General features: G+C 36.4%; 1 protein-coding gene across 1 annotated transcript; it reads left to right on the top strand.

Moving 5' to 3' along the window:
• The first annotated feature begins 8330 nt into the window (after positions 1-8330).
• Positions 8331-26276, top strand: LOC115918700 (nucleolin-like). Its single transcript, XM_030987207.1, has 6 exons — positions 8331-8506; positions 17278-17394; positions 21719-21862; positions 22563-22641; positions 23441-23580; positions 23964-26276. The coding sequence occupies exons 1-6, from the start codon at positions 8450-8452 to the stop codon at positions 24042-24044; spliced, it is 618 nt and encodes a 205-aa protein (XP_030843067.1). The 5' UTR covers positions 8331-8449; the 3' UTR covers positions 24045-26276.
• The last annotated feature ends 1720 nt before the right edge of the window (positions 26277-27996 follow it).

The raw sequence follows: 27996 nt of genomic DNA, 5'->3' as shown, positions 1-27996 counted from the left end.
AATGCAAAGGTCGTGGGTTCCATTTCCGACAAGGCACTAATGTCCTTTGGCAAGGCATTAATATACATTTTCCACTCCATACCCAGGAGAGAAACGGGGACCTGATAGGATGACAAAAGCCTTTGTGTTAGAAAATACCCTAACGTCGACCTACGGTAGGAATACTCCCCAGGGAATGGGGATGGTACACATTGGGCGTGAATGAATCCGATGACAGGGGGGGGCGTCATAACATCTGCAAAGCACATATAAATCCAGACTATTATAACTATTCTTACACTCCATTTACAATATATTAAAGATAAAGTTGAGTTCTGGTCATGCGATTGTGTTGTGAAAGAAAAGGTGTGGAATGGATCAAAAAAAGTTGATCATGTACACAGTTAAAATTTTAGTGAACATGTTGTTTAAAAGTTTAAACAACTTTGGATTAACGGGTGACCTGATCTAAGAGTTGTTTAAAATGTTAAGCAACTCGAGTTGTTTAAAGTTTAAACACTTAGTTGATCAACATTTTGAACAACTTGTTTAAAATCACAATTTAAACAACCGGTGTTGTTTAAAGACGGTTGTTTAAAACGGAGCTGTTGTTCAGTGGGGTTGTTTACACCAACTGGGTTGTTTAAAGAAAGTTGTTTAAAAAGGAGCTGTTGTTGAATAATAATAATACTATTGGATTCTGATATAGCGCACGTACCGACCTTGCAAGGTCCTCAAGGCGCTCCAACATTACCCGGCTATGCTAGGCTGCCAAAGGACATTAGTGCCACGGCGGGACTCGAACCGTGGACCTTGTGATCGACAGTCCGGCGACGTTTCCACTCATCCACGACACCTCTACAGCTTGGTCGGCCATGATGTGAAACAAAGCTTTTAGCCAACGCGCACTTTACTGGCACGTGACACATGACGTCATATGTAAACAACACTGTCTAAAAGCTCTCGTGTAGTAAATATAGCAGTCATTAAATTTTAAACAGCGAATGTTTAACAAAATTACTTTCGTTTCGAGCAACATTGTTTACAATTTGTTCAACTGTTGTTTAAGATAGTGTACAACTGTAAGTGAACATCACTTTTTTAAGCAGCGTTTTTACTGTGTAGCATGTAAGTAATGGTGTGTACTGCAAGGTTCTGGAGTCATCAAAATCATAATAAGTTTGGCCCAGTCTTGGTAACAATTAGCACTGTACAAAGAAAGATGTATATGGGACTACACAAATGGTGTCGGGCCTACTTACCTTGATTTCCTTATCTTTCTATGCTCATTACTCAGCCAGTAAGCAATGCCTCTTCATGCGATGTCGATGACGGCAGCGAAGATGAAGCCTCCGACATTATCTTTGGAATCACCCGAGTTGCCAACACGCCGAGTGAAAGATGATACAGATAAGCGTAAAAAGAGGAAGAGGAAAATAAAAGAGGAGGATCTAAGCTTTCCAAATAATTATGTGCCATTTATTAATTATAATTGTGATTAAGTTATGATAAAACATCGATAGTTCTCGGTTTCGTTTTTTCTGGGACGCACTGTATATCCTGTGCAAATTGAAGAGGAATGGAGTTCCAACTGATCTAATGTGCTCATTATACACAATATTGTGAACCAGTGTGGAGCAGTAGCCTGACAACACAGCAGTCAGATAGCATAGAGCGGGTACAGCGTAGGTCTCTCAGGATGATATCATACCCTGATCAACATCACTATGAGGAACTCCTGAGCAGTTTCGGCATTCCATCCCTTGCCAGGTGAAGACATGACTTACTTATCAACTTTGCCAAATCAATCCTTGTCTCCTCGCGACACCGTGATTTGCTTCCGGCTGAACGACAGCATCTCTCGCGAGGTGGACTTAGGAATTCTAACCAGGGACTTGTTAGTTAGTCCCTGTTCTAACCACCTACACATTCCTTATGCAAGAACTGAATGATACAGAAAATCAAACTGGTCAATGCTCAGTTGTAGACCACACTATGAACATGACTGACAAAGAAAGCGGACAAAATATACAGTTCCTCAGGTAGACAATGGAACATCCCTTCACTGCTATTATGTAAAAATGTGTAGAACAGGTGTCACATGCATATTCACCCTTTTACATAATAGCAGTGACGGGATGTTCCTTTGTCTACCTGAGGAACTGTATATTTTGTCCGCTTTCTTTGTCTGTCATGTTCATAGTGCCATCTATAGTAATGTACCCTATTTTTTTTCTTCTTTTTAATAATATTAGAGTTATTGTTTTGTTACTTTGTTTAATTGAACTCAAGATCGATCCCAAAATCAAATTTTCGTGCACATTATTGAGTACTCTTCATTTATCTTATAAAGTTGTTCTTAAACCACCGTGTATAATTCTGCTGCAATAACATAATTTAGCTCAAATTCAATTTAAAATGTAATGTGCATGGAAACTCAACAATTATAAGAATTTGTGTATGCTCATAGGCATTATACATCACTTTATATGAAATGCTTTAATGATATATTTTTAATGTAATAATTCCATTCAACATAATTTGACCTTATATACCTGGCACACAACAGACACACCTGCATTTATACTTTTTCAGTCTATGGATCTCATTTTAACAATTGCAATATAATAATATCCTCTCTCTCTCTCTCTCTCTCTCTATAATTATAAATATATATATATATATATATATATATATATATATATGTGTGTTTTAATAAAATTTGTATTTAAAGATTATTTTTACTTGCAATAATTAGTTCAATATTTTAAGTTACTGTTATAGGTTGTCCATCCATCTATTATCATTAATATATGTATATAACTTTAGGTACGAACAATAATGTTAACTTTATCTTTTACCATTTTTATTGATCATTCCTGTTTTATGCACATTTATGTAAAACATTGCATTATTGGTCCCTGGACTACTGCATTGTACATTGTATATGTTGATATTTATAAACCGAAATTAAATTGAATTGAATTGAATTGAATATAAAACCGTTTGAGTCGCTTCTCTGCACAGTATGTATTGTGTAGAATAATTTCCATTATGAATTGTAATAGGATATCTCATAAAGGTTCAGAATTGATTAAGGGTGTAAATGAATAAGCGTTAGCTCCTCATTGGCACAAATTCTCTTCTCATCAAATCAGTCAAAGTCCACTCTGTCAATGTACACTGTCGCTCATAAAGGTGGAATATTTTAGTTTTACCCCAATTTGTGGAATTATTTTAAAATTATTTAAAAATAATAGATCTGGATAATAGTATACATTCTCAGATTTTATTGAATAATAATTTGCCAATGTGTGTTTTGCGGGACTGCTAAAGCATGTGCATGCTACTATGCTTATTAACTAGGGGACCTATATGCCCTCAAGTCATAAATGACAGTAATGAGGATTAATGCCCCACAAAAGGGCACTAATAGCATATCGACACAGTTTTTATCCTGGGGCTTCACAGTTACGAGGCCATTGTTTTGTCACTGAACCATGACTGTACGCAGCGGGGGCTAGGGTAGGGGCAGTTTCCATAAATAAAAAAAAACACAGAAAATGCAATAAATTTTCAATAATTTATTATTGCATTTTACCCCGGTCCCCAACATATACAAATCCTCTGGACGGCCATGCATTATGGCTCAAGGATTATGGCTCAATGATGTTTGAATAAAACAATCGGGATTTGGGTATTAATTCGGTCTTTGCAGATCTAAATAACATCCCTAACAAATTTAATCATGCCACACATGAATATCGAATATCAAATATCAACGAACATTTTGTGCGCGTGTGTGTTGTTGTAGGTAATAGTTTAATGGCGTTCATTCAATATTGAATATATACGCCATATCTTTAATTTTATAAGAAAATCAGTGTGTTTGTGTTTGTGACTTTGCTTCTGCAAAAAGCATTTATTATGCAATCAGTACCGGTATGCATTTCATTTGATACATTCAATTAATTCTCTCACTCTGCTAATCCCAACATAATACATGCTGTAGGCATCACTTTGGCGCACTCTCGCAAACAATTCCTCATGTTCATCCAATCGTGAACATATACTACACAAAAATGATACCAAATGATTTGGGATAAAATACTCTTTCATAAGATGTATAATAATTTACTGTTTATAGATGATTTTTAAAATAATTAGCAATTTTCTAGGTGTAGATTTTTTGTTGACGGTATAATAAAGTTAAAAGATAAATTAGAAGCAAATTATAAAGATAAAGATAAAGTGGATTATATAATTTGCATGCGGCCCGTACATAAGAATCGATGTATACTGTGAATATATTTACCCCCCCCCCCCCCCAGGCACTAGACAATTTGGACTACGGGGGGGGGGGAGAGCCTGAGAGAGAGAGAGAGAGAGAGAGAGAGATTGGTTTTATTGAAAAATCATTTGCAGCCAGAATGATGGCTGAATTGCAGAATTTTGTACATTGCGTAAAAACATAAATAAACTACAATAAAATTATCCAGCAAATCGTAGACATATCACACAGTGAATGAATTTTCTAAATAAATCAGTGTGCACCTATACAAATTAATACAATTCGCTAAACAGCTACAGTTGCTTACGTCCACTCCAAGAGAGAGAGAGAGAGAGAGAGAAAGGAGGGGGGGGGGGGTAACATTTCTCACAAAGTCATGTTTTGCAAAGTTTGATACACCCCCCCCCCCCCCCCCCCCCATTCCCATTCCCATTGACCATGACATGACCTTTATACTGGTCAGTCATGATGATAAAAAAAAAGGTTTTTCTTTGTTCTCCAACGAAGACGTGAGATCTTTTGTAGTTCGCTCAGTCTTACATTTCTTACAAGCATTTCCAAGGGAAATTAGAGAACATTCTGCCGGGTTCTCTTTACTAACACTCTTTTTCACCACTCTGAACTCTTCAACAAGTCGTAACAAATTTGATAACATATCGAATCGGTGTCCAATGGCAACGGATAATGATATCATCGCACATTATTAGCAGCAGCAAGTCACTACTAGCAAAATTTATTGTCAGTCTCCGAAAACCCACGCGCCCGCCTTTTTTGTAATTCTACATAAATCCATATTCATATCCTCAATGGACCAATCGTCAGTGTGAATCGAGGGATAATGAGCCAATCATGACGCGAGTTTGCTTTGCGTCAGCTGCATATATTTACATACAGCTGAACCGCGAGTACGGGTTAGCACACGTCTGTCATAATAGATTGTACATTGAAAGAGGATTGGAGTGTTGGGTTTTCAATGACGTCATAGAAATATTGTGCCTCGGCTTCGTTTATATTTTACGATGGTTTAGGTTTCTTTAACGGTGATAAATTATAAAGAAATCTAAATAAATGAGAATTTATAGAAGCAAAGGGGACATGTTATTGTTGACAATTCATACAAATGTCACAAATACAAGCAATGATGTAGCGGCAAAGGTTGATCTGTCGCTGTCTTGACTGACCAACGTCGCACCTCTTCACTATGGAGCACTAGCTACAAAGTGATCTATAATAATAACCTGTTACTACAGACAATTAGTGGCGTAATGAGCAAAACCTTTTGGGAGGGCAGAAAAATTAAACCCTTGAAAATCATGTAATTTCAGCGACATTTGTAAATCTCTAGTATCGAATTAGAAATAAAATGAATTTTATTGGGAGGGGGCTGCCCCCAAGCCCCCCATTTTTTCTGGTTCCCCCAAACTGCCCCTTTTTACATAGGAAAATTGCCCTTTTTCTTTTCTAACCACTATCTGTTCCCCCTTTAAGTACCATACTTCTCTAAGTACCATATTTCATTCAACGGATAAGTGCCCCTTTTCCTTACTGATTGTTATAAGTGTAGCCCAATTGTTTCTTCCATATTTGAATGGAATAAGCTAGATAATTCATTGAGAACGGCTTCCTCTGTCAATTCATTTAAGAGATTGTTTAAACAAAGTTGTAATTTGTGAATGGCTCAGCCGTACATACACTACGTGCATGTTCTGTAATATTTACATGACTTATTCACATAATTGCGACTTAATTAATATTTTCCTATTGACATTACTGTTTACTAGGTTAATGATTATATTTATTTTGCAAACGAGTATTATTTTTGTAACTGTTCTGTATAAATGTTATAAACGATGTAAATATGTTCATTCAGGGCCCCATGGAAGACCACTACTTGTTGGTGAATGGGCTACCCTGTCAAAATATTAGAAATAAATAAATAAAAATAAATTTATATGAGTACTACCCCCTTTTAAAAAATGCCTCTTTCAACATCTGATAAATGCCCCTATTAAAGTCTGAAAGGTGCCCTTTTCCATCAACAGAATCCCCATTTCGATTCTCACACGTCCCTCTTTTCATTTCTGTTGAGTCTCCCTCTTCAGGTGCAAGAAGTGCCATTTTCACCTCTGATAATTGCCCTTTTTACTCAGACACGAGCACCTTTTCTTTTCTAATAACTGTCCTTTTCCCTTTTGATAAGTGCCTACTTTTGCTTTCTCCATAACATGCACCTCTAATTCAAACGACTTAGAGCCCTCTTTTCTTTAATTTCCCCTTTAGAGCTAGCTCACATATTTTGTAGACTGATGTTCTTGTCTTACTCATAAAAGAACTTTTCAGTCTTTCTTCATCAGGGTTTGTTTTTTTGTCTTCTGTATAAGATGTGATTTTTAAAACTTGGACCTCACATATCTTAATATTTTTGCTCGCTCGAAAATTAATATTCAGGCCATCACAACCAACTGCGAAGTATGTTGCTTCTTGTACCACGTAAAGAAAGAATATTGATGTCAGCTCTATAGAGTAATCACAATCATGACGCTGTATAGGGGTAGGCCTATATACCAATGTCTTTTTAAAAATAAATTTTCCCTTTGTAGGTGCCCCCTTTCCCCAGAAATGGCCCCTTTTTGTTGGTGCCCCCCATTACTCTGGAAGAAGGCCCACCGCCCCTGCATTATGCTACTTGGTGGTGATGCGGATTTTGTTCTGCCCCCCGAAAGTTTTTGCTCATTATACACCACTGCGTATATATTATACACAACATCATTCATAGTCTGTGTTTTTTCCTATATACTCCCTGGATATTTCATGGATACTTGGATAGCAAATTGCTATAGGCCCTCGGAAAGCGGGAAAGTTCCTCAAGAATGAGTCACTTTTCTGGGGAAAATGACATTTTTTTATCTGATATTCACTGTTTGTGTTGAAATGAGAAGGTTTGTGACATTACCGAGTCGTGTAGTCTAAAGTGTGCCACTAAGCCCACTAAAAATTTCAAATATTTGTGTTTGTTCAATTTTGTTCAAACTATATAGGCAGTCTGCTGCTCTGATTTTTGTCTTCAGTTTTAGATTTCTCAAAGTTCTTCCTTGAAAAGTGACCAAGCTTGAGCTTGCGGGGCATGTTTCGAGAAAGCGAAGAAGAAGAAGAAAGAAGAAGAAGAAGAAGAAGAAGAAGAAGAAGAAGAAGAAAAAGAAGAAGAAGAAAAAGAAGAGAAGAACCCAAAGCTAGAAAAGGGAGAGTGACACTGACGAAAAGGATGAAAAAAATTAACCGAAAAGGGGGAGAAGAAGAAAGAGGAGAATCAGCATCAGACTATGAGGCTCCGCCCCCCCCCCCCCCCCCCCCCTCCGAGAACGGACGGACCCCATGCGTGTTACCAAAATGTCCGGTAAAGGGGTACTTTTCGTGCGACAAAGTCCGGCCCGAGAATTGTAAAAAAAAAAAGGGGTGTATTAACTTTTCACCCGGAGATTTCTTTAAAAAGGGGGTGTTTTTTCTTTTTTTCTCTCATCTCTTTGGATTCCTGAGAAATTATTCCGAATTAAGGGGGGTACATACTACATTCAGCATTTTTCATGATTTAGCGGGGTTTCCAAGGCAGGAAAAGCCCGCGAAAAGCCCGCGAAAGGGGGGTTCGGAAATGTTGGCAGTCCTCAGATAGGGGGTGCTTTCAAAAAGAGGGAACAAGCTGCGTACCCTAAATAACACTGAGTAGGGGGGGGGGGGCGGGCTCCGGCGGAAAGATCGAGAGAGGAAGAGAGAGATATGAAGAAGAACCGGAGGGGAGAAGCCTGCATGTGAAGAATCAACAACATAAAAATAAAATAATAAAAGAAGGAGGAAGGGAAGAAGGAGAACAAGAATAAGTAGGAGATGGAGAAGAAGAAGTATATGGAGAAGAAGAAGGAGATGGTGAAGAAGAAAAGGTGTAGAAAGAGGAGACCCCCGAAAAGGACACAAGAAGAACTGAGGAGCTAGGCCTGAGGACACCTGAGTACCGAATCCTACTATTGACTATCCTGTCCTGGCGAGGAGGAAACTGTGTGTTCATTCATTCTCATTGACAATCCTTTGTGTGTGACTGCTGTGCATCTCTGGAAATATAAAGATTGCCTGTTCTTGACTTTTTACTCTTTAATTTTCTCTTGTCTTACTTATCGCACATCACAAAATATGGAAGTCAATCCACCAGAACTTAAGCGCGATGGAACTATGCAAGTCACAGCAAAGGTAAGAATTTGGATGCATTTTATCTCCTTTTTGTGTTGAGATTTAAAAAAATCGACATGTTCAATGTTGTTTTGCATTGCCACTGTCGCGAGCTAGTACACACACGTGTGTAAGTCTCCGCCGATGTGCCTTTGCTCCTTACCAATACAGTGAAGCGGCCTTGGTTTGTAATTGTAGGGCAACAGAAAAAACAGGGCTTTGTTTGAAAGAAAAAGTAGAGGGAACTTGTGGCCTTTGTTTGCAGTACAATCTACAGGAGATGTAATAATATCAGTAAAATAGCTTTGTAATTGTAGATTCTACTTTCTAGATCTAGGCTACATTTCTTGATCAAACTAGATCTAATCTAGATTCTAGACTCTAACTTCTAACTTAATCTAGTCTAGGGTCTAGATCTAGATCTAGTCTAAGTTGTCAACTGATAATGATATAGATCTAGACCTCTAAAGTGATATTTAAATAATTTCTACACTTTGTTTAGACTAGTTTTTTTTTTCTAGATCTAGACTCTAGATCTAGAAAGTCTAGATTTCTAGACTCTAGAGTGACAATCAAGTGATATGAAGTTATTTAGAGACTAGCCTAATTAAGTTTCAGGTCAATTTATTGTAGTAGTAGTAGGCCCTAGGGGGTCTAGATCTAGACTAGATCTATGTTGTAGTACATGTAGACTAGCAGCCTTTTCACACACAGCTAAAATTCTATAAACATGATTAGACCTAGTATAAACGTGTTTGAAACGTGTTATCACGAGCCTTTCACACACAGAAATTTTGTTGCGATCGTTCATAGTTTCGTGATTAACTAGACTACTGCTCGTAAAATGCACAGTAGTGCCATTGCGCATTGAAGGTCATGTCATATCAATCAAAGCGCACGCTCGCGCTCCATCCAGTTTAAACACGTTTAAACACAAATTTCCTTTCACACACAAAATGTCAAGCTCTCTAGATACGAACTTCGTATCTGCAGCCTGCATTTAGGGGCGTATGGATCGCGACTTCGGATTCTATCCCAACATCGTATAAACAATGTTCACACGTGGAAATTTTGTCTATAAACATGTTTAAAACTGTTGAGTGATTCTAATCATCTCTAGATAAGATGAATTTTAGCTGTGTGTGAACAGGCTGTAAGTCTAGATCTAGACTCTAGGTCTGTAGTAGTGTAGAAGTACTTAGACTAAGTTAGAAAGTTAGACTAGAGTGTTGGCCCTAGAACTAGTAGGCCCTAGTAGAAATAGAATAGATCTAGAGTAGACTACTAGATCTAGACTCTACATCTATTCTTGAGTCTAAGTTAGATCTAGTCTATATCTAACGTAAACAAGTTATAATATCTAACAAAAATATTATTATTAACAGCAACGTACCCTTTCACTTTTTCAGTCTCTAACTTGATCTTTGACTGAAAGTCTAGGGTCTAGTATTGTTGGACTAAAAAAAAGACTAAGAAATATCTAAATTTCAGGGATGTAATATAGGTCTAGATCTAGGTCCAAAATAGACCTAGGCCTAGTTCCATTGTTCAACCAAGACTTCACTGTGTGTGTGTGTGTGTGTTTAATTGGGTTTTTACAGATGTGCATCAATCAGATAAATGTATGTATGTATGTCTGTAAATGGTATACCGTATTGTGTATGTGGACATTCCGAGTGTCCTACTGACTCTTTATGTACAATGGCAAGCTGAAATAAAGTCACATTACTGTCCACCACATGCAAGTTAAGATTTTGATTTAATATGTCCACCTAAAATGTAATCACTTTACAGACAAGATTTGGAATCTATCCATCAATAAGTTATCAACACTTGAACAGGAAGATAAGCCTACTACGCTTTTCCATGTGACAACGATATTAGTGTTCTAAACACTGCATTCTCTTTGCTATTTGATATGATCATTCCATTTCCCGCCAAACACTGTTTGCCATTTTAATAGATGGGTATCGACTTTATTGAGTAGTCAAAGTCCATGGTTCATTCGCTTGCCTGCACTTGGTAGTTTGAGGAAATGAGCATGTACACGTACACTACAGGCCATGTGATCTTTCTTTTTATCAAGTAGTTCATGGAGCATGAAAACGGCATTGATACTTCAGGAATGTAGAAGGAATTTGTTTTCATTTTCATTTGCTTCATTGGGAAATGGGAAATAGTGGTCTCACATACACAGTATATTTTAATATCAAGGAAACTGGTGTGTGATTACATGTAGTATTTTTAAAGGCTTCCCCTTTTAGTATCATGTATGAAGGAAGCGTTTTTAGATTGACCACATACTTCTTTTCAGGGAAGACATAAGAAAAATAATCCTAGTGTATATACTATATAGATAAGCTGATTCATTTACATTTTGACTGGGAGTATTCACAATGAAGTACATACAAACAAAAACTTTTGCAGATTAACTGATGAACAAATAATCATAGAAATATCAACATGCAAATTACAATCCTATTTCATTGGCTTTTGCCTGATTTCAGGCCCTGTCACCTTTCTGCTTCAGACCTTTTCATGTTTTTGATTGTACAGGAAATATGGGAATCCACTATGTCTAGGTTACTTTTCAGGCTAAACAGGAAAACCAACTGATGGTATTCTTGTGTAATGAGTTCATACAGGTTTGTCATTGGTACTTTTCTTATGTTGGATTCCTTGCAATTTAAATGATCCATGTATTTTCATATCATACTGGAAAATGCCTTCTTTAGGGTAATATCACTTGGAACTGTGAGGGAAGTTGATGATGAAAATGGATATTAATAGTGTAGGCGGTACTAGTGAGGTACAGTAGGCTATAATGGAGGCTATTATCACAGAAATTATCCATGCAACTTGTTTCAGTTTTAAATTTAGCAGGTGACAAAAGTGAAAGTAACATAAATACTTTCACATTAATAAGTTAAAGTGTCTTATGAAGTAGTTTGATATTCCTCATTTGATGACTTTTTAGCACAGCTGATTAACATCTTTATGAGTGTCACTGTTATGTTGAAGATCACAGTAGATTGGTAGTACATGTATTGCAATAATTGCACAGATTAATTTGAGTTTCAAAAAGGTTCTAAACTTTTGGTTGTTTGGAGAAATACTCACTGGTATTGTTGGTGTCTGATTGTGTCCTCAGTTAGTCATAAAAGAATTGAAAACTTCCTGTTCCATTTGCACTTTAGTCACACAAAGAGCCCCTAAGCTCCCCAACTTGCCATGAGCTCCCTCTTGTTAATTTACATGGATTGTCTCCTGTCCTATCGAATCAAGAGTCATGACATTGGATGGGATACAAACCCAATCTACAGGTGGAACAAGTGTGTATATGATCTAGTCATCCAACCTGCAAAGAACTACAATCACTACATGTATGACATTGAGAGTAAAGTCACAGATTTGTTTGGATTTTCTTATACACTTGAGTACTTGACCCATCCTTTTTTCAGAGGGGTAGTAGGGTGTAGCCCACTGCTACAAACAGTAATTGTGGAAATGAAATTATTTGATGGAATGCAGCACTGTACCGATGTATCAGGAGGGGTCCAAATAGATCAGGAAGCGTATTAAATGCAGTGTAGGCCCGCTCAAGGAATAACTAATTACCCAAATTGATTGAATGACTGTTACAATGTGCCTTTCCAAGTAACAAGAGTTCATGTTCAAAATGTCAATTTTTCTAGGCCTTTTTCAGTCCCCTTTGATCTTTCATTACGGCACACTGTTTGTATCCCTAGTTGCCAGTGCCATATAAGGATGTACAGTAAGTGTCCTGTTTGAAATGTGCACAGACTGAATTATTGAAAAGGGTCTTGCCCAAGAAAGCAAGCAGCATCTAATGGGAATCCATATCTAGCAGGCATGGACCGAGCTTCCTGGAAGCTGGAGAGGTCAGTCTCCTTCCAGACCTTTCTTAACCATTAATTGAGTAGGGGTCCAACTTCCATCCTTTGTGTAAGTTCATGGTTTCATTAAGTGTCAATGACCAAGAGCTTGTGAAGATGTCACTGGAAGTGTATATGATTACAAATACAATATCCATGTTGACAACGATATCTGAAATACACAGCTGTTTTCCTCATCCTCTGTCTGGTAGTTCTACCTAGCTAACTAGTCTACAAAATATAGACTGTAATTAATGTAAAGTGTAAACATGTACTGCCTTGACCAAAGACTAAGAATTTTGATGGTCCAAATCATATCAGAACAATTACCCCTGGACAACCACACCCACCCCCCCCCCCCCCCCCCCCCCCGGAAAATCACTTCCCAGAAAATTACCTCCCTGTTCATTAAAGGGAAAGGCACCCTGATTAAGTTTGTTTTAATAACAACAGGGGGGTGATTGTCTAAAGGGGGTAATTATCGGGGGGGGGGGGTCATTTCTGGAAGGGTAATTGTCCTTGTGGGTTTATTTTCCAGGGAGGGGGGGGGGGGTAGTTGTCCCGCAGGTAATTGGCAGGGGGTGATTGTCCAGGGGGTAAGTGTCCTAGAACTGGTCCAAATGACAGTAAGGTAATACACTTAAATTTATGTTTTAAAAAAATATTTAAAAAATAGGAAAGTTGTTAAAATCTTAATAGTGTATACAGTACACTGGGTTGAAAAAACAGAACTCCACCCTAACTTTTCTCTTTTATTTTTGGCTTTGAGCATCTACAGCAATGCATATAATTTGAAATTTAAACGGTCCAGACTCCAAACTTGAATTTGGGCCACCCATGTGCAATTGTGCATCATGTCTGTTAGTGTTGAACCCTGTTCTAACTTCAAACACTGATGGGGCAATGTGACATTGCTTGAAACTTCCAATTCGTTTTTTCAAGCTTTGGACACTTTCTTTTTCCGTAAGAATGTCAAATAAAAGCCTCCTTTGTGCACCCATAGATAAATACATGAAATCTAACACAGTATTCATCAACATTGATGTAAATACTAAAGATGCGAATGAGTCCATCCAAGCATCCTCAATCAAGGCGATGATACACACGAACTTACTTATTTGTGAAGAGATGCACATCATTAGTTAGAAGAAGAAATCTATTATGGAACAAAGAAAGCTTGTTTGTAGTACATGTACATGTATGTACTTGATATCCTCCTAAAGACAATATATAAAGGTATACACTCAGTTGTGATGTGTACAATGTACTCTTTAACATAGATTTTAGCCAGGCCACTAAAATGTGGTACAGTATTTATTTTAAATACTTGTCTTTATGACGCATTTGTTTCTTCTACTACCTGTACACGTGTACACAATATTGGCTTGAATGTCGCTTTTGTCAACACACAGCTTTATGGGCACTACACGCTCCAGACTTTGCTCTCATACATATTTTATATCCCTTTCAAAGTGTGATTTATCATTACATGCCAACATGCTGGCCAATCCTAGCCTGAATGTTAAATCCTGCAGCATTAGCTCATCACAATAAATGTATCACCCGTAGCTGTGGGGATCACAGACATTTAAGTATAACTTCCTGATACAGTACCTGCAAAATTGCTAGAGAATAGGGGTGATGACAAGATATTGGTGTGCTGTGAATACTATCTTGAGGGGTCATAATTTTGTAACAGGAAACTATTTTTAGTATTCAGGCACATCAATACGGAATAATGTTATACCGGTACCTATTCAGACCCATCTTGGAAGTCGGAGCTGTACTGAAATGTTTTCACTTATCAAAACAGGATCCCGGATTGTCCTGTTGCTAATAGTCTTGTTTATATGTATTTACAAACTCCCCTAGCCCTGAAATGGTCAAAGCTGGCACATCTAGGGCCTAGCTAGCTCACTACCTTGTACATGTAGGTTGTCCTAAATTACTGTATGATAAAGAGATATTGACTTATGCAAGTAATTTAACAGTGTGCCAGGAAATGTAACAGAAATAATATTCGACTATCTTTGACAAGTTACTAGTAACTACTGTAGTTGGTGATAAAATCATGAACAAACAGTCAAACACACACATTTAAATTGTGAATTTATTCACGATTTAAAATGAGATCATGATGAGCACGTGAAGAAGGATGGTAAGATGTACAATGCTTGATGTCAGTCAGCCAGGAATCAGTGTAACTCGACTTGACAGAACTATGAAGATTTAGATGTGAACAGGGCGTGTGATGGGTTCAATGTCTGGGCCATCTCTCCCTGTGCATCTGCATTACTTGAGATGAGCGGCTTCCACATTCATTATCATACATTATACGCTCTTCCCCAGGTTCATCATGCCTTATCAATATTGCATGTGTGCAAGGAGAAAGCTTGTGTCAGTTGAATGTTGATGATTTCTGTTTTGAATATCACCTTGCAATTGCATCTCTGCACATCCTCCATCTTTAGATGCGCTCCATGGCACATGCGTTACACTTTGTATGACTATGAGCTCAACATTTCTTTTTGCTACATCCTTGAAGTCTAAGCTTTAGAGGTTAGTTTGCAGTTTGAACATTTGTGGAATATATAAAAAAAAGATTTCAGGAAAGAAGTTTAATACAATATTTGGGAAATGCTTAAAAAATGTTTTCATACTTCTGGCCTTACTTGTTAAAACACTGAACTATTTTCCAAGCACTTTGAGAGAAGTAAACAGAAAATAGAAAGAGAGAAATGCAGAAAATCTGCCAGTTAAAAAATACACAGGAGCTGTTGTTGAAGCAGATACATGTAGCGTAACAGCTCATAAAAAGCTCAAAAGAGCTAGGGTAACTGGTGAAATAAATTTAGCATTGCTTATCGGAAATTTCACTTTTACAATACTGGTAACTCTAAAAAAGGGCACCCGAGAAATAGAAAAGAAGGATTTTTAAAACTGGTATGGTATATGTCCATAAGTCCATACTCCCTATAAAGTTATGAACATGTCAATTTCAAATGACCTGCATGTAATTTAGTTTAATATGCCTTTTGAGAATAAAAAATGTCATGCTCATAGAGACTCAGAGACATAGAAGGAAAAAATGAGAAGATTTTCTCGAAAAATATATTGTCATGGCGGATGCTTGTATTATAACTTTGCACAGTGTGCATCACCATTAGAAAAGCTTCTCTGTTTATGAAAGACTTACTTACCCTTGTTGAGGTTTATATCGCAGCCTTATAGTTCCATTTTCTCTTCATCCTGACATCGTTTTGAATTGAACCATACTTCTTTCAAAAGAAGGAAAGACTGTCTACTGCTTGATGTATAACAGGCCTTCTAGGCTTGCATAGTGCCATGGTGACTGCCACTGTACATTGTGAATGAAAAGTTAATTGCTATATTCTAAGCTGAGCTTTTATATTGTGGCCCAAGTCTATATGTACATGTACATGTATGGTTGTTTTGTTGTCTTACTGGGAATCATTTGTAGAGTTCCAGATAAATTTCTGTTTTGAATATCACCTTGCAATTGCATCTCTGCACATCCTCCATCTTTAGATGCGCTCCATGGCACATGCATTACACTTTGTATGACTATGAGCTCAACATTTCTTTTTGCTACATCCTTGAAGTCCTTGAAAATTAATTCTTGCTCAGAATCCTGACTTGGAATCAAAGTCAGTGTAATAAAGATCCTGAATTCTCCATACATGTATGCAACACTGCATTTTATGCTCATATTAAAATAATGCACATCGTTAGCTGTTTGGAAGGATGTTACTGCCATAGAGAATTCATAGCTCCCAGGCTATAGCCTTCTTGAGGACAGCCGACCGTCGACATGTATATTTACAATGCATGAAGTACTTCAATATGTTCATGTGCATGAAATGAAAATGACTTTAGTAGTGTTCCAAGGATGGAGCGTTGAGCAATCATTTATTCATTGTGAACCTCTCAAGGCATACATGCAGTATGGATGCATGCCTGCCTCCCTGCCAATTCCTCTGTCAAACCTACATCGTTGCTGTCCGATAAATCAGCATACAATGCACCCATCTGTACAGGCAGGTTACCATGCATGTAACAAGCTATTCGTCCACGGGGAGTAGGGAGATGAAACCCCATCGAGGGGCTTTTCAAGGCACTATTAATCTCATCAGTGGTAATGTGTGTTGATGTTCATTTACAAGATTAGCAACTAGGTTCGTTGCTCTAGAAGTGCAGAAATGTGGATGTACATGTACATTACATGTACATGTAGCTAAGATGATTACTGATCATATCTCCCATGTTAGTTTGGTTATTCTGTACATGTGTCAATTTATATTGAAAAGGAAGAAAAAACTTCATATACTTCTGCAGATTTATTGTCAATTAAAAGTGGACATAATACATGTACCTACATGTACATGTAACATAAGGAAAGACAGAAAGAGAAAGTGATAGAATGATAAAAACAAAGAATAACATATTAAGAGAAGGTGATAGAAGGAAGAAACAAAGGACAGCGTATTAAAGGAAAGATAGGAAGAGAAAATTATAGAATAGAATAGTAAAAACAATGAATAACATAAGAGAAGGTGATAGAAGGAAGAAACAAAGAATAACAATAAAACATAAGGAGGAATGATAGAAGGAAAACAAAAAAATAACAAAATATAGCAGGAGATAGGCACTCTATTCAGTTTTAAATTCTGCGCGAAACATATGACTGCTGACCTTCGCTACCCCAGCAACAGTAGTGGTCTGGCTCCTTCCCGCTATACCATAGCAACAAGAGCGGTCTAGCTTGTGAGTGTGAACATAACGAAGCGTACCTCTGGAACGATCCAGTGGTCTAGGAAGTTAGTGCGAATGGGGTCTAATACTTTGTATGTTTTCTTTTATTTTTCTCTATCTCAGGAGGGAGCTGAATTCTTGAAGAGGTCTGGAGCAGAGGATCTTATTCCAGCAGTGGATGGTGAGGGAGATGCTAAACCAGATCTCAAACGAGATACCACAATGGCTGCCACGCTAAAGGTATGACTTCCTAATTGTATTCTATTTTTCCTTTTATCCTCAAGACTCTAACCAGTGAAAAGTATGCATGGGTGTGGTAAGCGATACATACAACTCTAGAAGTTTGGAAAAGATGATCAAAATTCATCATTTTTATGCATTCACAATGCAGAGTAGAGAATATAGACTCGTAGACCTACCGGTAAGTGTACATTAAAGGTAATACAAAGTTTTGGTATGGGGTCATGAATTTGGTTGAATTGAACATATTGGAAGCATATGCATCCTAAAATATTTAGCGATCATTGTCGCGGTTGAAATCGAGTCTAAAGTTATGAAATTGTAAATAATACACTTTTATGTTGTATAGCTCCCTCTCAAGGTCAAGATATTAATTAAGCTATAAAAACATCTTTCTTGACTAAAATCGACCGATTAGCTATTCTGAGATTTTCAAGGTCGCAGTTACCATTGTACGGCCGTAGGCGCTATTTGAAATTTATCAAAATTTACCGGGAGCACCGGTAAATTTTTATATTCAATTTTGCTCGAAAGCAGAAGCATTTTAGGTGCTAAATTTTCTAGTGCTTATAATACATCCACAGGGGCATCCAAATATATCAAAATTGTTAAGAATCACTATCCACCCAGTTTTCAAAATTTCCCAAAACTTTGTATTACCTTTAGGTTCTGTTGCAGTGTAACCCGATAAAAATGAAAACAGGAAAAGAACAAAATATAAAATGAAATTTAAGAAACTCAGACTTGTGCATCAATTTAATACTACAACTGATGTTCAGCAAACTAAGCTCATAGATATGTAAATTTTTAGTTTTTTGAAATATTTCTCCCATCCTCCACATTTTGTCCTTGGTTTTTAGTAAATACTTCCTCTTTGCACTCTACTGCAACAAAGACTATATATTTTTATGATACCCTCTACATTGTTCCTCACAGACCAACCTTGGCTTTGTCTGAGGTCACACACAGTTGCTTCTCAGTCCATGCTACAACCAGTGACCCCTAGCAAACCACAAATGTAAAAATAGATTTCATTTTCCAGCCTTCTAACCCTCAAGAGACATAGTTAAAACTGTTGGGGGCTTTCTTGAAAAAACATTGTCAACATCATATGACTGCATTTGAAAAGGTGTGAAAATGCAAAGCCAAAGAAAAATATTATAAATTGCTAGATCTATTAATTTCTTATTTATTTTCATAAATAGAGAATTTTGTTGAGGTTAAAAGTGTCACTTGGGTCTGCAATTGCAGACTACAGTTCTCAACCCACATGGTAAAATGAGGTCATGTACAGATGCATACTCCTTTCTGTTTTCAAACAAAGACCATCCAGTGTGTGTGTGTGTGATTCCAATTCAAAAGGTCAAAGATGGATTGATAAATCAGCAGCGGGACACTCACTGAATAGGGGTCAAAAGTGTGAACCATTTTTTGGCGGGCATTTTGTTCCAGTTTCTGGTTCCTTCGTTAATCAATGTGCTTCTAGGACACATATTTAGCATGCAGAGTATGAAACATGAAGAAGAGAAGGAAGGGGGGGGGGCAGAGAAATGGCAATAAGTGACATTATTACTGTATATGCTACAAAAATGCATTGTGCATCAAAAATCAAATCTTAGACAGAATTACAGAAAATCAGACTCTCATACTGCACCAAGCAAAGATTGCACTGAAATCATAATAGCATGTTGGAAGGACCAATATATATATATGCTAGCGCAAAGGGCATAACAAATGATTAAACATTATTGCATTTATTGCATTCTTGTGACGTAGACGTGCCCCCAATGATCCCAATTGGAGGTAGCATATCATTATTGTTTGACTTTGACTTTGACCCCATCTATAAAAGGTAATTACTTTGGACTTGGTGTGTAGACATAGACAAGGTTTCTTTAAAGGTAAATCAAACCTTGATATCATACTACATGTACTCTACAGACTAGAGGAAAGCAGAAACATCAGAAAAGTAGACTGGTGACAGTTTGGATTAAAACTGACAACAAAAAAAAAAAAAATTGTTAACACTTTAGATAATTAGGTATGGGATTTTCAAATTGTTAGAATCGATAATGTGTCTGTGATGTAGTGGCGGACAACTTTGCTCTTACTTCCAATGCACAAAATGACTAAATTTCAATTCTTCAAAAATGTATAACTCGGGACCTATGACAATATTATTATTATTATTATTATAATATAATATCCATAATTCTGTTTAAGTAGTACTCCAAGGGAGTATGTATCAACGAGAAAAAAGAAACTAATGATATTTTTGTACGCGATAAACGAGAGAGTTATCCACAACTACTGTATGTCACAATCCACTGACCAAACTGCCAAATAGAGATTTGCATAGACTTAAAGAAAGATCTCATATTTCAAACATTCATAACTTTTTTATAAATGGGTCTGATTTATTTAAAACTTTGCTGTTCTGTTTATCGCCTTTCCTTTTTTCTTTCATGAACTTATTACAGGGGTTAGATTGCCCTTTAAATATCATTTATGTTAAAAATAATAAAGGTACATGTATGTAAACTACATATGAAACTATTAAAATAAATATTTGACCAGATTATAGACAGGTAGAGTACTGTACAATGTGTACATGTTATAAAGCAATTATGACTGAGCGATACTGGAATTATATTATCTCTCACAGAGTTTCACCTCTTTTGATTGATACATTAAATTGCATATGATGCATGCAATGTACAATGTACATGTACATCCTAATTAGTCCATGTCATCTTGTTCAAGTACAAGTATTGCTGTATGTCTTTCCTAAATTGAGAATGCATCATCTTTCCCATGTACATGCATGTACATAACATGCCCACAATATGTACAATGTATGTACATAGCAATTCCCTAATGTCTCATTTCCACTGTTGGTCATATCAATAAGCTCATTAGTATGATGGGTGCAAGTACAATGTTGGTCTACATCTGCATTCAATTTTTAATGATTACAAGTGAGCTGAACTGTGTTGTATATGAATCATAACGTACCGGTAGGCATACACTTATATTGTACCGATATACAGTATGTCATATTTCGTTTGAAAAGAGAAGTTATTTACAACTTATGTATTGTTATCACAGCTATCTATTAACAAGTACAATGTAAATAGTTTGTTTTTGATTTAATTTATAATGATGCTAAAAAATGTGCTGTTGTCTTATTTGATTAAGAGAGGTCCAGAATCAAAGTGAATTGTATTAAACTTAAAAAAACCTTAAATGTACTTCAGGATTGAAGAACAAAGTTTGGCCTTCTCGGTCTGATTTAAAGTAACATCTTCAATAATATGGGAAGAGTGACCTTATCTTATAATGGAGGGAATGGGTTTGAACAGTCCATGGTTACATGTATAACAGCAAGAGAACAGTGAAAAACTCAATCATTTGAAGCGGAAATGCATTAACACCCCTAAACTCTAACAAAGGAAACTCCTAAAAGTAGGTAGGGTGAGGGAATGCAGGCTTGCACACTGTCATTGAGAGTTCGGAAATGCCCACTCTCTGACCACTCTCTGACCAGTCACTGACTGCAGGGGTCCATGGTAGCTTTCAATTACTGGTCATCTGGTCAAAGAACTGACTTAGTTCTTTAGAGGTCATGAACTTGCAGGTCAATATTGGCAGTTTCAGCTTGGTATGACAAGGGTCATCAGTTATTGTACACATGTAGTTGAATTCTGAGATATTTATCTCAAGCATTACAGCGAGTTAAAAAGGCTTTTACTTTTTAACACCCGTGGCTCAACATGGAAAATTGTCCTGTAATATTATCCTCCAGGGCCCATATTCTTCAAACCTTACTAAGCTAGTAGTCAACTAACTAAATACTGAACATGTAGTTAGTTGAAGAAAGCTAGGCTTACAGTAGTAATAGTATAGGTTTGAGGAATAAGAGCCCTGATCTTGATATATATTTTATTAAGATATTTAGGACTCCGTTCAGATTTTGCAATATCTCGAAATGACTCCTTGTTAAAATTGTAAAGCTAACAACTTTTTGTTACATTGTCTGCTGCGTATGCATGATTTATACAAACCTCTACAGGTGAGTTTACAGTGTAGGAATATCTTACCTATAGCCTCAATTTGGCATTCCTGAAAGATATAATTATTTACTCCAACATTCATTGGAAGTAATAGATCAAACATCAAAATTTCTTGCATATACCAGTACATGTGTATGTATGTGAGACTATATTCACTGTGATTTATTTCTATTTTCCTTTAGATTACTACATGTATCATTTCTACAATTAGACACCATTTTCAAGTTCTCAAATGATCTTTCTTTATTCAGGAAGGAGAGGCATTCCTAGAATCGAGTGGCAAGCCAGACGAGACGGCAAGGACGAGAGGAGAGCAGGAGCAGATTGATGAAGCTCTCGCTGCCAGTGAGATCCCAGCCATCCCTAGGGATAACACCATGCAAGTCACAGCAAAGGTGGGCAAAACCAGAGCTACAATTACAAAGCTTCAATCTTTCATTCTCGGGCAACCTCAAAACATCTGCCTTTTTTCCATTTATTTCTTCCAAAAACTTACAAATATCTTGTTATGACCTTTTTAAAATATAAGTGATACCAGAACTAACAGAAAGAATCATTCGTTAATAATTGATAGTCGTATCAAGAGATTTTCATTTTTGATGAAATAGGTGGATAAATTTTGTTATACTGCACATGTTGCAAGGAACAGCCCTCTTGCATGTGAGAAGAATAGTGAAGGTTTCATGCACTGATGCACAAAATGGATTAGGAAAGGACAATCAAACCCTTTTAGCAAGTTGAATTGTTCAAAAGTCAACAACTTTAACAAAAAGTTTGGCTGAAGAAATTTGAAACAAATTGCATGTAAAATGATAGGAAAGTTGTGAATGTTTGAAAGCCAAGATCTCTAAAATTAATCACATACCCGGTAAATCTCAAATTTGCAAATTGATTATTCGACCAAGACATAATTCACAAAAACTCTCATTTGCTGCACCTTCTCTCAGGGCTATATGTGAGGTATATTTGAGATAGCATATTGCTTTACATTCTCAAGTTCCCCAAAATCCTGAGAGGTAATGTAATCAAATGTAGAAAATGATTGTTAATCCCAACCATTCATGCTTTATGTTCAATTATTGTGGTTGTGTGTAGGAGGGTAAGGAGCTTTTGGGAGATGAACCGATCGGATCAACACGAGCAGAAACAGAAGCCCTCAAGGAAGTAGCAGATGGTAAGAATCAACTTCCTTGGCTTTCAGTGCAACCTGTATATAAAGACCCACTCAAGGGAGACAAGGATAGAAGAATCAACTCCCTTGGCTTTCAGTGCAACCTGTATATAAAGACCCACTCAAGGGAGACAAGGATATATGTTATTATCAATAATTGAGAAAGGAACAGATTCATTTAGTATAGGTTTCAATAAGAAACTCTTGAGCAGGGGAATTTTTTTTTTAAATTGGTCTTTATAGACAGTTGGTCTATTTATGAAGGTGGTTACTGGAGCAAGTTTCACTGCAGATACAGTCAAACCTATTATAGTGACCACCTGTATACAAAGGACACCTGCCTATAGAGACCACTTTTCCTGTATTTCTTGTGTTTTACACAGGTTTCACTGTAACCTCAAGTAACCTCATTATCATCATCACCAGATTATAGACCATCCCACACTCAGAATTATGAAGTGTAAGATTTATGAACAAATCATTACTTCCCATACTTATCTGTTGGTTCCTGTGGTCATAAACCATTACAGTAGTATCAAAAGTTGTATAGGCAATAAAAATCAGATAAAATCTGAATTTTTATGTCAAGCTAGGCTCCAACTGATATTGCACCCTCGAATTTGATGTAAATCTCTCCTCCACCCGCCCCTCAAAAAAAAATCCTGATGTCTCCCATATACCAAGAAAATATAGCGGTAATGGAAAAAAAAATTGCACATTTGTAATTATTTATTAACCAAATCATATCATATCGATCATGGAATGTGTATTAAAACTTTGAATTTTTGATATTTGTTTGTAGATGCAGAAGTTGTAGAGGGTGAAGACGATGATGAAGACGACGATGAAGGTGATGAAGATGAGGAGAACGGTGATGAGGAGGAAGATGAAGAAGAGAAGGCCAATCTCAAACGAACAATTACCATGGCAGAGACTCTTGCTGTAAGCATCACTAAAACAAATCTGGAGGCAAGGAGGACTGGGGGGGGGGGCAGATTTTAACGGTTTGACCAAGTTTTGTAGACTGAGAAACTGAATTTTCAAATAAGAATCTCTCATATTAAGAATTTTCTCTATTATTGTAACAAACTTAATTAATGTGATGCTGAGTGTGTTCTTCCATGTTAAGATAAGAGCCCATAACTAGTGTATGAAGTGCATTATGTTAATACTTCTCAGAAAGGGAGCAGATGGCCCCCCCCCAAAAAAAAAAAAAAAATGTAGACGAGAATATTGTAGTTGCTGTAAAAAAAAAAAGAAAAGAAGCTTAAACACTTTTAAAATGTAATCGTCTATTTTGTTGCATTCCACTTGTCAACTTGCAGGAAGGTGAGGAGTTCCTGAAACGGCAGAAGACGAATGGAGATGCGAAGGAAGAGGCACCGCAGGCAGAGGCTGCGTCTTGAAGAGCGCCCTCTACCCAACGATGGATCGGTACCTCAGTCACACTATGGCCTTCATTGTATATTCCCCGGCCAAGAAGCTATTACGAGGTCACACACACACACTTGTACAGTCTATACAAATTTACAAGAACGAAACAAGAAAACGTAGTGTAGTTTCTTGACTTCGGTTCACTAACAAATTTAACAAAAAGACTCAGATGTTTTAGATGTACTGTATTTGTAGACATTGTTCGTTTTACGTGTTTGATGAATTTTTTACTTGTAATTTGTATATTTTTTCACTAGAGTGGAATTTGCAAGCTTTCTAGTTAATGGTAGTATTTTTCAATTGAAACTGTTTGATTTGCCTAATCCCTCATGTATAATATTCATTGTTAAATTGAATTGGTATCTCCACCTATGATAACTTATATTTATCATGATATTTTGAATTACATGTGATAGTTAGATATGCTTGATTTGTTTTCTTTCGTTATGGACAAACCTTGTATCGTCTTGCTAGATGCAAGATGCAGTCCCACAGTGCAAGTTATGATTTTCTAAGAATTTCCCTTCCCTTTTTGTATTTTTTATCTGTTCAAAGGCTTTGTAAATTAGCTCGGCTTTGTAGATGAGCGCTGGTCGATCATTGTGTTTGAGAATCAGAATATCTATCCATGTACAAAAAAAGAAATAAAAGAAAAAATTGCATGCCCAAGTATAACATGTACGTGTATGTGCACAGTGTTTGTATACCATGTCGACTGCAAGAACATGAAGGGTATCGTCAAATAGAAAATCAAACTTCAAATCATCTCATTTTTATCCATCATCTCACTGTATTTATTCTCTGAAAAATCTTACGATTGTAAGGAAACAGATTTAACCAATGCTGCATTTTCAACTGAAATGTTGAAAAACAAGAAATTTCACTCGTCAATTCATTGCCCATGTGATTATGGTTGTTTGCATGGATTTACATTACAATGATCCTATTGTACATACTGAAAGCCAAGTTTGTCTTGTGATATGTGCTCACTTTTTCCATCGCTATCAGTATTCATTTAGGAAATGTCGTAATGTACAAACTGATCCATATATAAGAAGTGCTCATTATCATATCAGTATTTATTCACACGTTACATGCTCTCAATTCTTACTTCTACCTTGAAAACCAAAATGAAACCATTTTTGTACAGGTTTGACATATATTTGGAAGTATGCAAATCTATGAAAAGAAACCAATGCATAGCAAGAATGATGCCCCGATCGTTCTTGGTCAACTTTTGTGTACCTTGCTTTTACTTTTATCCAGTTTTGTAGGTAAGCAAATTTTAAATGTTGTAGATTTTCATGAAATATTATCAAACTCAATTTTTACCTACACATAATGTGAGTTTGAGCTCTTATGCTGAAGGTGTATTAAGAATTTGTGGTGCAAACATTTGGAGAGAGTGTATGTAGGAACCTTTTATCTGTACAATTGTATGCATGAATGTAATATATTACTTGCCAAAGGTTTTTCTTCAAAATGAAATATAATTTATTTTTATTCATTGTATTTGAGAGAAAGAGAAGGACAAGTCAAAATTTGACTGACAAGAATGAGAGAGAGAGTAGAGTAAACGTATTGTAATTTTATCTGTTCATTTAGCCCTTATATATCCCACCAGGCAATCATCTTATGTATTCTAACTTAATTTATTGATAAATTGTATGATAAATTTTGTAAAAGCTCCATGCCTTTCATGTAACTATTATCATATATCGCGAAGAACTAACAATTTCATGTATGTGAATGCCATATTGGCATATTGTTTTTAAAAGTAGAGCAAGATTAAGAAGTTGATCAAGAAAGAGTAGGGCATCGTTAAATCAGCACTCTTTATTCCATGGATCTTTTTGTACATTTTATTGCACTTTCATGTTCTGTTACTGTGAATTTTTATGTGAACTGTGTCCTTGAATTCCAATGAAAGCAAAATATCCTTATTCCAGTTAGTATTATCAATGCTTTAGCAGTTGTAAAACTTTGTATGATGAAAAGTTGTCAGTCCTGCACCGTTTCTTATGTGGATGTGGATTGTTAAATGCTTTTTTTTTTCCTTTGCAAATTTGTCATTGTTTTTTCGGTCACATGGTTTGTTTACGGCAAATCTTTAGAAATGGCAAATTCAATGATTACAGAATTCATAAATGCGACGGTGATAGTGAAATAAATGCAAACAAAATTTTGATGGTATTAGGCACATATGTAACCCACTGTACGACTCTTTTATTGAAAGGACGTATTGTGACTTGAATGTAGGTCATGTGACTTGATGATGAATGGTCGATGATGTTAATCAAGATAATGATTGTAATAATGCTGACAGCAATGGTGATGATGATTATGAAATAAGATAAATAAATTCGCAAAAGCAAACTGTGTTACGTTGAACTATTCAATTAGTGGATCTAATAAGCACAGCCAAATTAATGTTTTTATAATAAACAAACTTTGTGAGACGGTCCTCCCCACCTCCTCTGTTGGACCATTCTCCACAAGATTTTGTCTTATTTTTATTCAGTTTTATGGCAATGAGTTCGTAAATGCTATAAACATGGAGGAGGAGAATATGAACACTAATCCTGGCTCAGAAGAACTTTAAAAACTTTGTTAAAGAGCTCTCTTGAACGAAAGGGGCACAGGCTTGTTTTGCCCTACCCCTAAATTCCAGTGTTTACTAAAAATTGTTAGTCCTTTCATTACTGTACGAAAGGATTCTACACAATGTTTCGTAATTTGCTGCATCATAATGAATATGTTTGAATGCTTTATCGTTTCCTTTGAGGTTTAGTATGTTACATGTTATTGCTAAACCTCAAAGGAAACGATAAAGCATTCAAACATATTCAGTAGGATCATTGATGCAGCAAATTACGAAACATTGTGTAGAATCCTTTCGTACAGTAATGGATAGACTAACAATTTTTGGTAAACACTGGCATTTAGGGGTAGGGCAAAACAAGCATGTGCCCCTTTTTAAACCAATGGGCATACTTCAGTATAGCTCAAATATTCGTCCTAAATGCTCTTGAATATGATGACAATCACATGGTTCGGAAAACCTTTACAAACTTTATTACTATCTTTGAAGCTCAAAAATCCTGCTATGCCTGGGATATGTATGAGTCATGCATAGGGTGACTTCCTGCCTCCCCTTCTCTATCTCCTCTCCAAATGTAGGGTTTCAAAACGCAAGGCTTGTAGGGTTTCCGTGTGGTCAACTCTCACAGGGATTTGACATACATTCGGAATAATATATCATATTTTTTAAAAATCTGCTCCAGATTTGGGAAACGTGCTTATCAACGGTTCTTTAGTAGTGGAGATTGTTTAGCTCAATACTGTCTTGTATACGTTTCAGTAGAACATTGTTGACTTATATAGAGTGGCATACTTGTAAATAATCTCCTGATAGATAAAGTAGTCAGTGCTTCTTTTCACTTGTTTAACTCTTCTCTAGATTTAGAAACTGTCACACTGATCAATGATTCCTCTTGTATTGGAGATTGGTTAGCTCGATACTTTCGGTAGAATATAGTCGATTTTATGAAAGACATCAATTGAAACAACTTTTGCAACCTTTATTTTCTCAGTAATTTGTGTTATTTCATGCAAAGCTATGAACTCTTGCATGATTTGAAAAAAAATCCTGATAGATTTAAGATGTAGTATTCAAAGCTTCTTTGAATTCTACATCAGCTTTGCTCAAGATTTAGAAAACGTAATTCTGATCAATGTCAATGTTTCTTAGAATCGGAGTTTGATATCGAGCAATTCTACTGTTTAACATTATTGAATTAATAGAGATGCGTTCCGTTGTAAATAATCTCATCAAAGATGTAGAATTTACAACTCTTTGATCTCATATAAATTCGCTCTATGTTTGAATTCAAAGTTGGTGTACAGCGTTGTCCATGTTTGTTT

Source organism: Strongylocentrotus purpuratus, unplaced genomic scaffold (assembly GCF_000002235.5).
Source record: "Strongylocentrotus purpuratus isolate Spur 01 unplaced genomic scaffold, Spur_5.0 spur5_scaffold_16, whole genome shotgun sequence".
Lineage (NCBI taxonomy): Eukaryota > Metazoa > Echinodermata > Echinoidea > Camarodonta > Strongylocentrotidae > Strongylocentrotus > Strongylocentrotus purpuratus.
The sequence above is the reverse complement of the archived record's forward strand: the minus strand, read 5'-3'. Positions and strand labels throughout refer to the sequence as shown.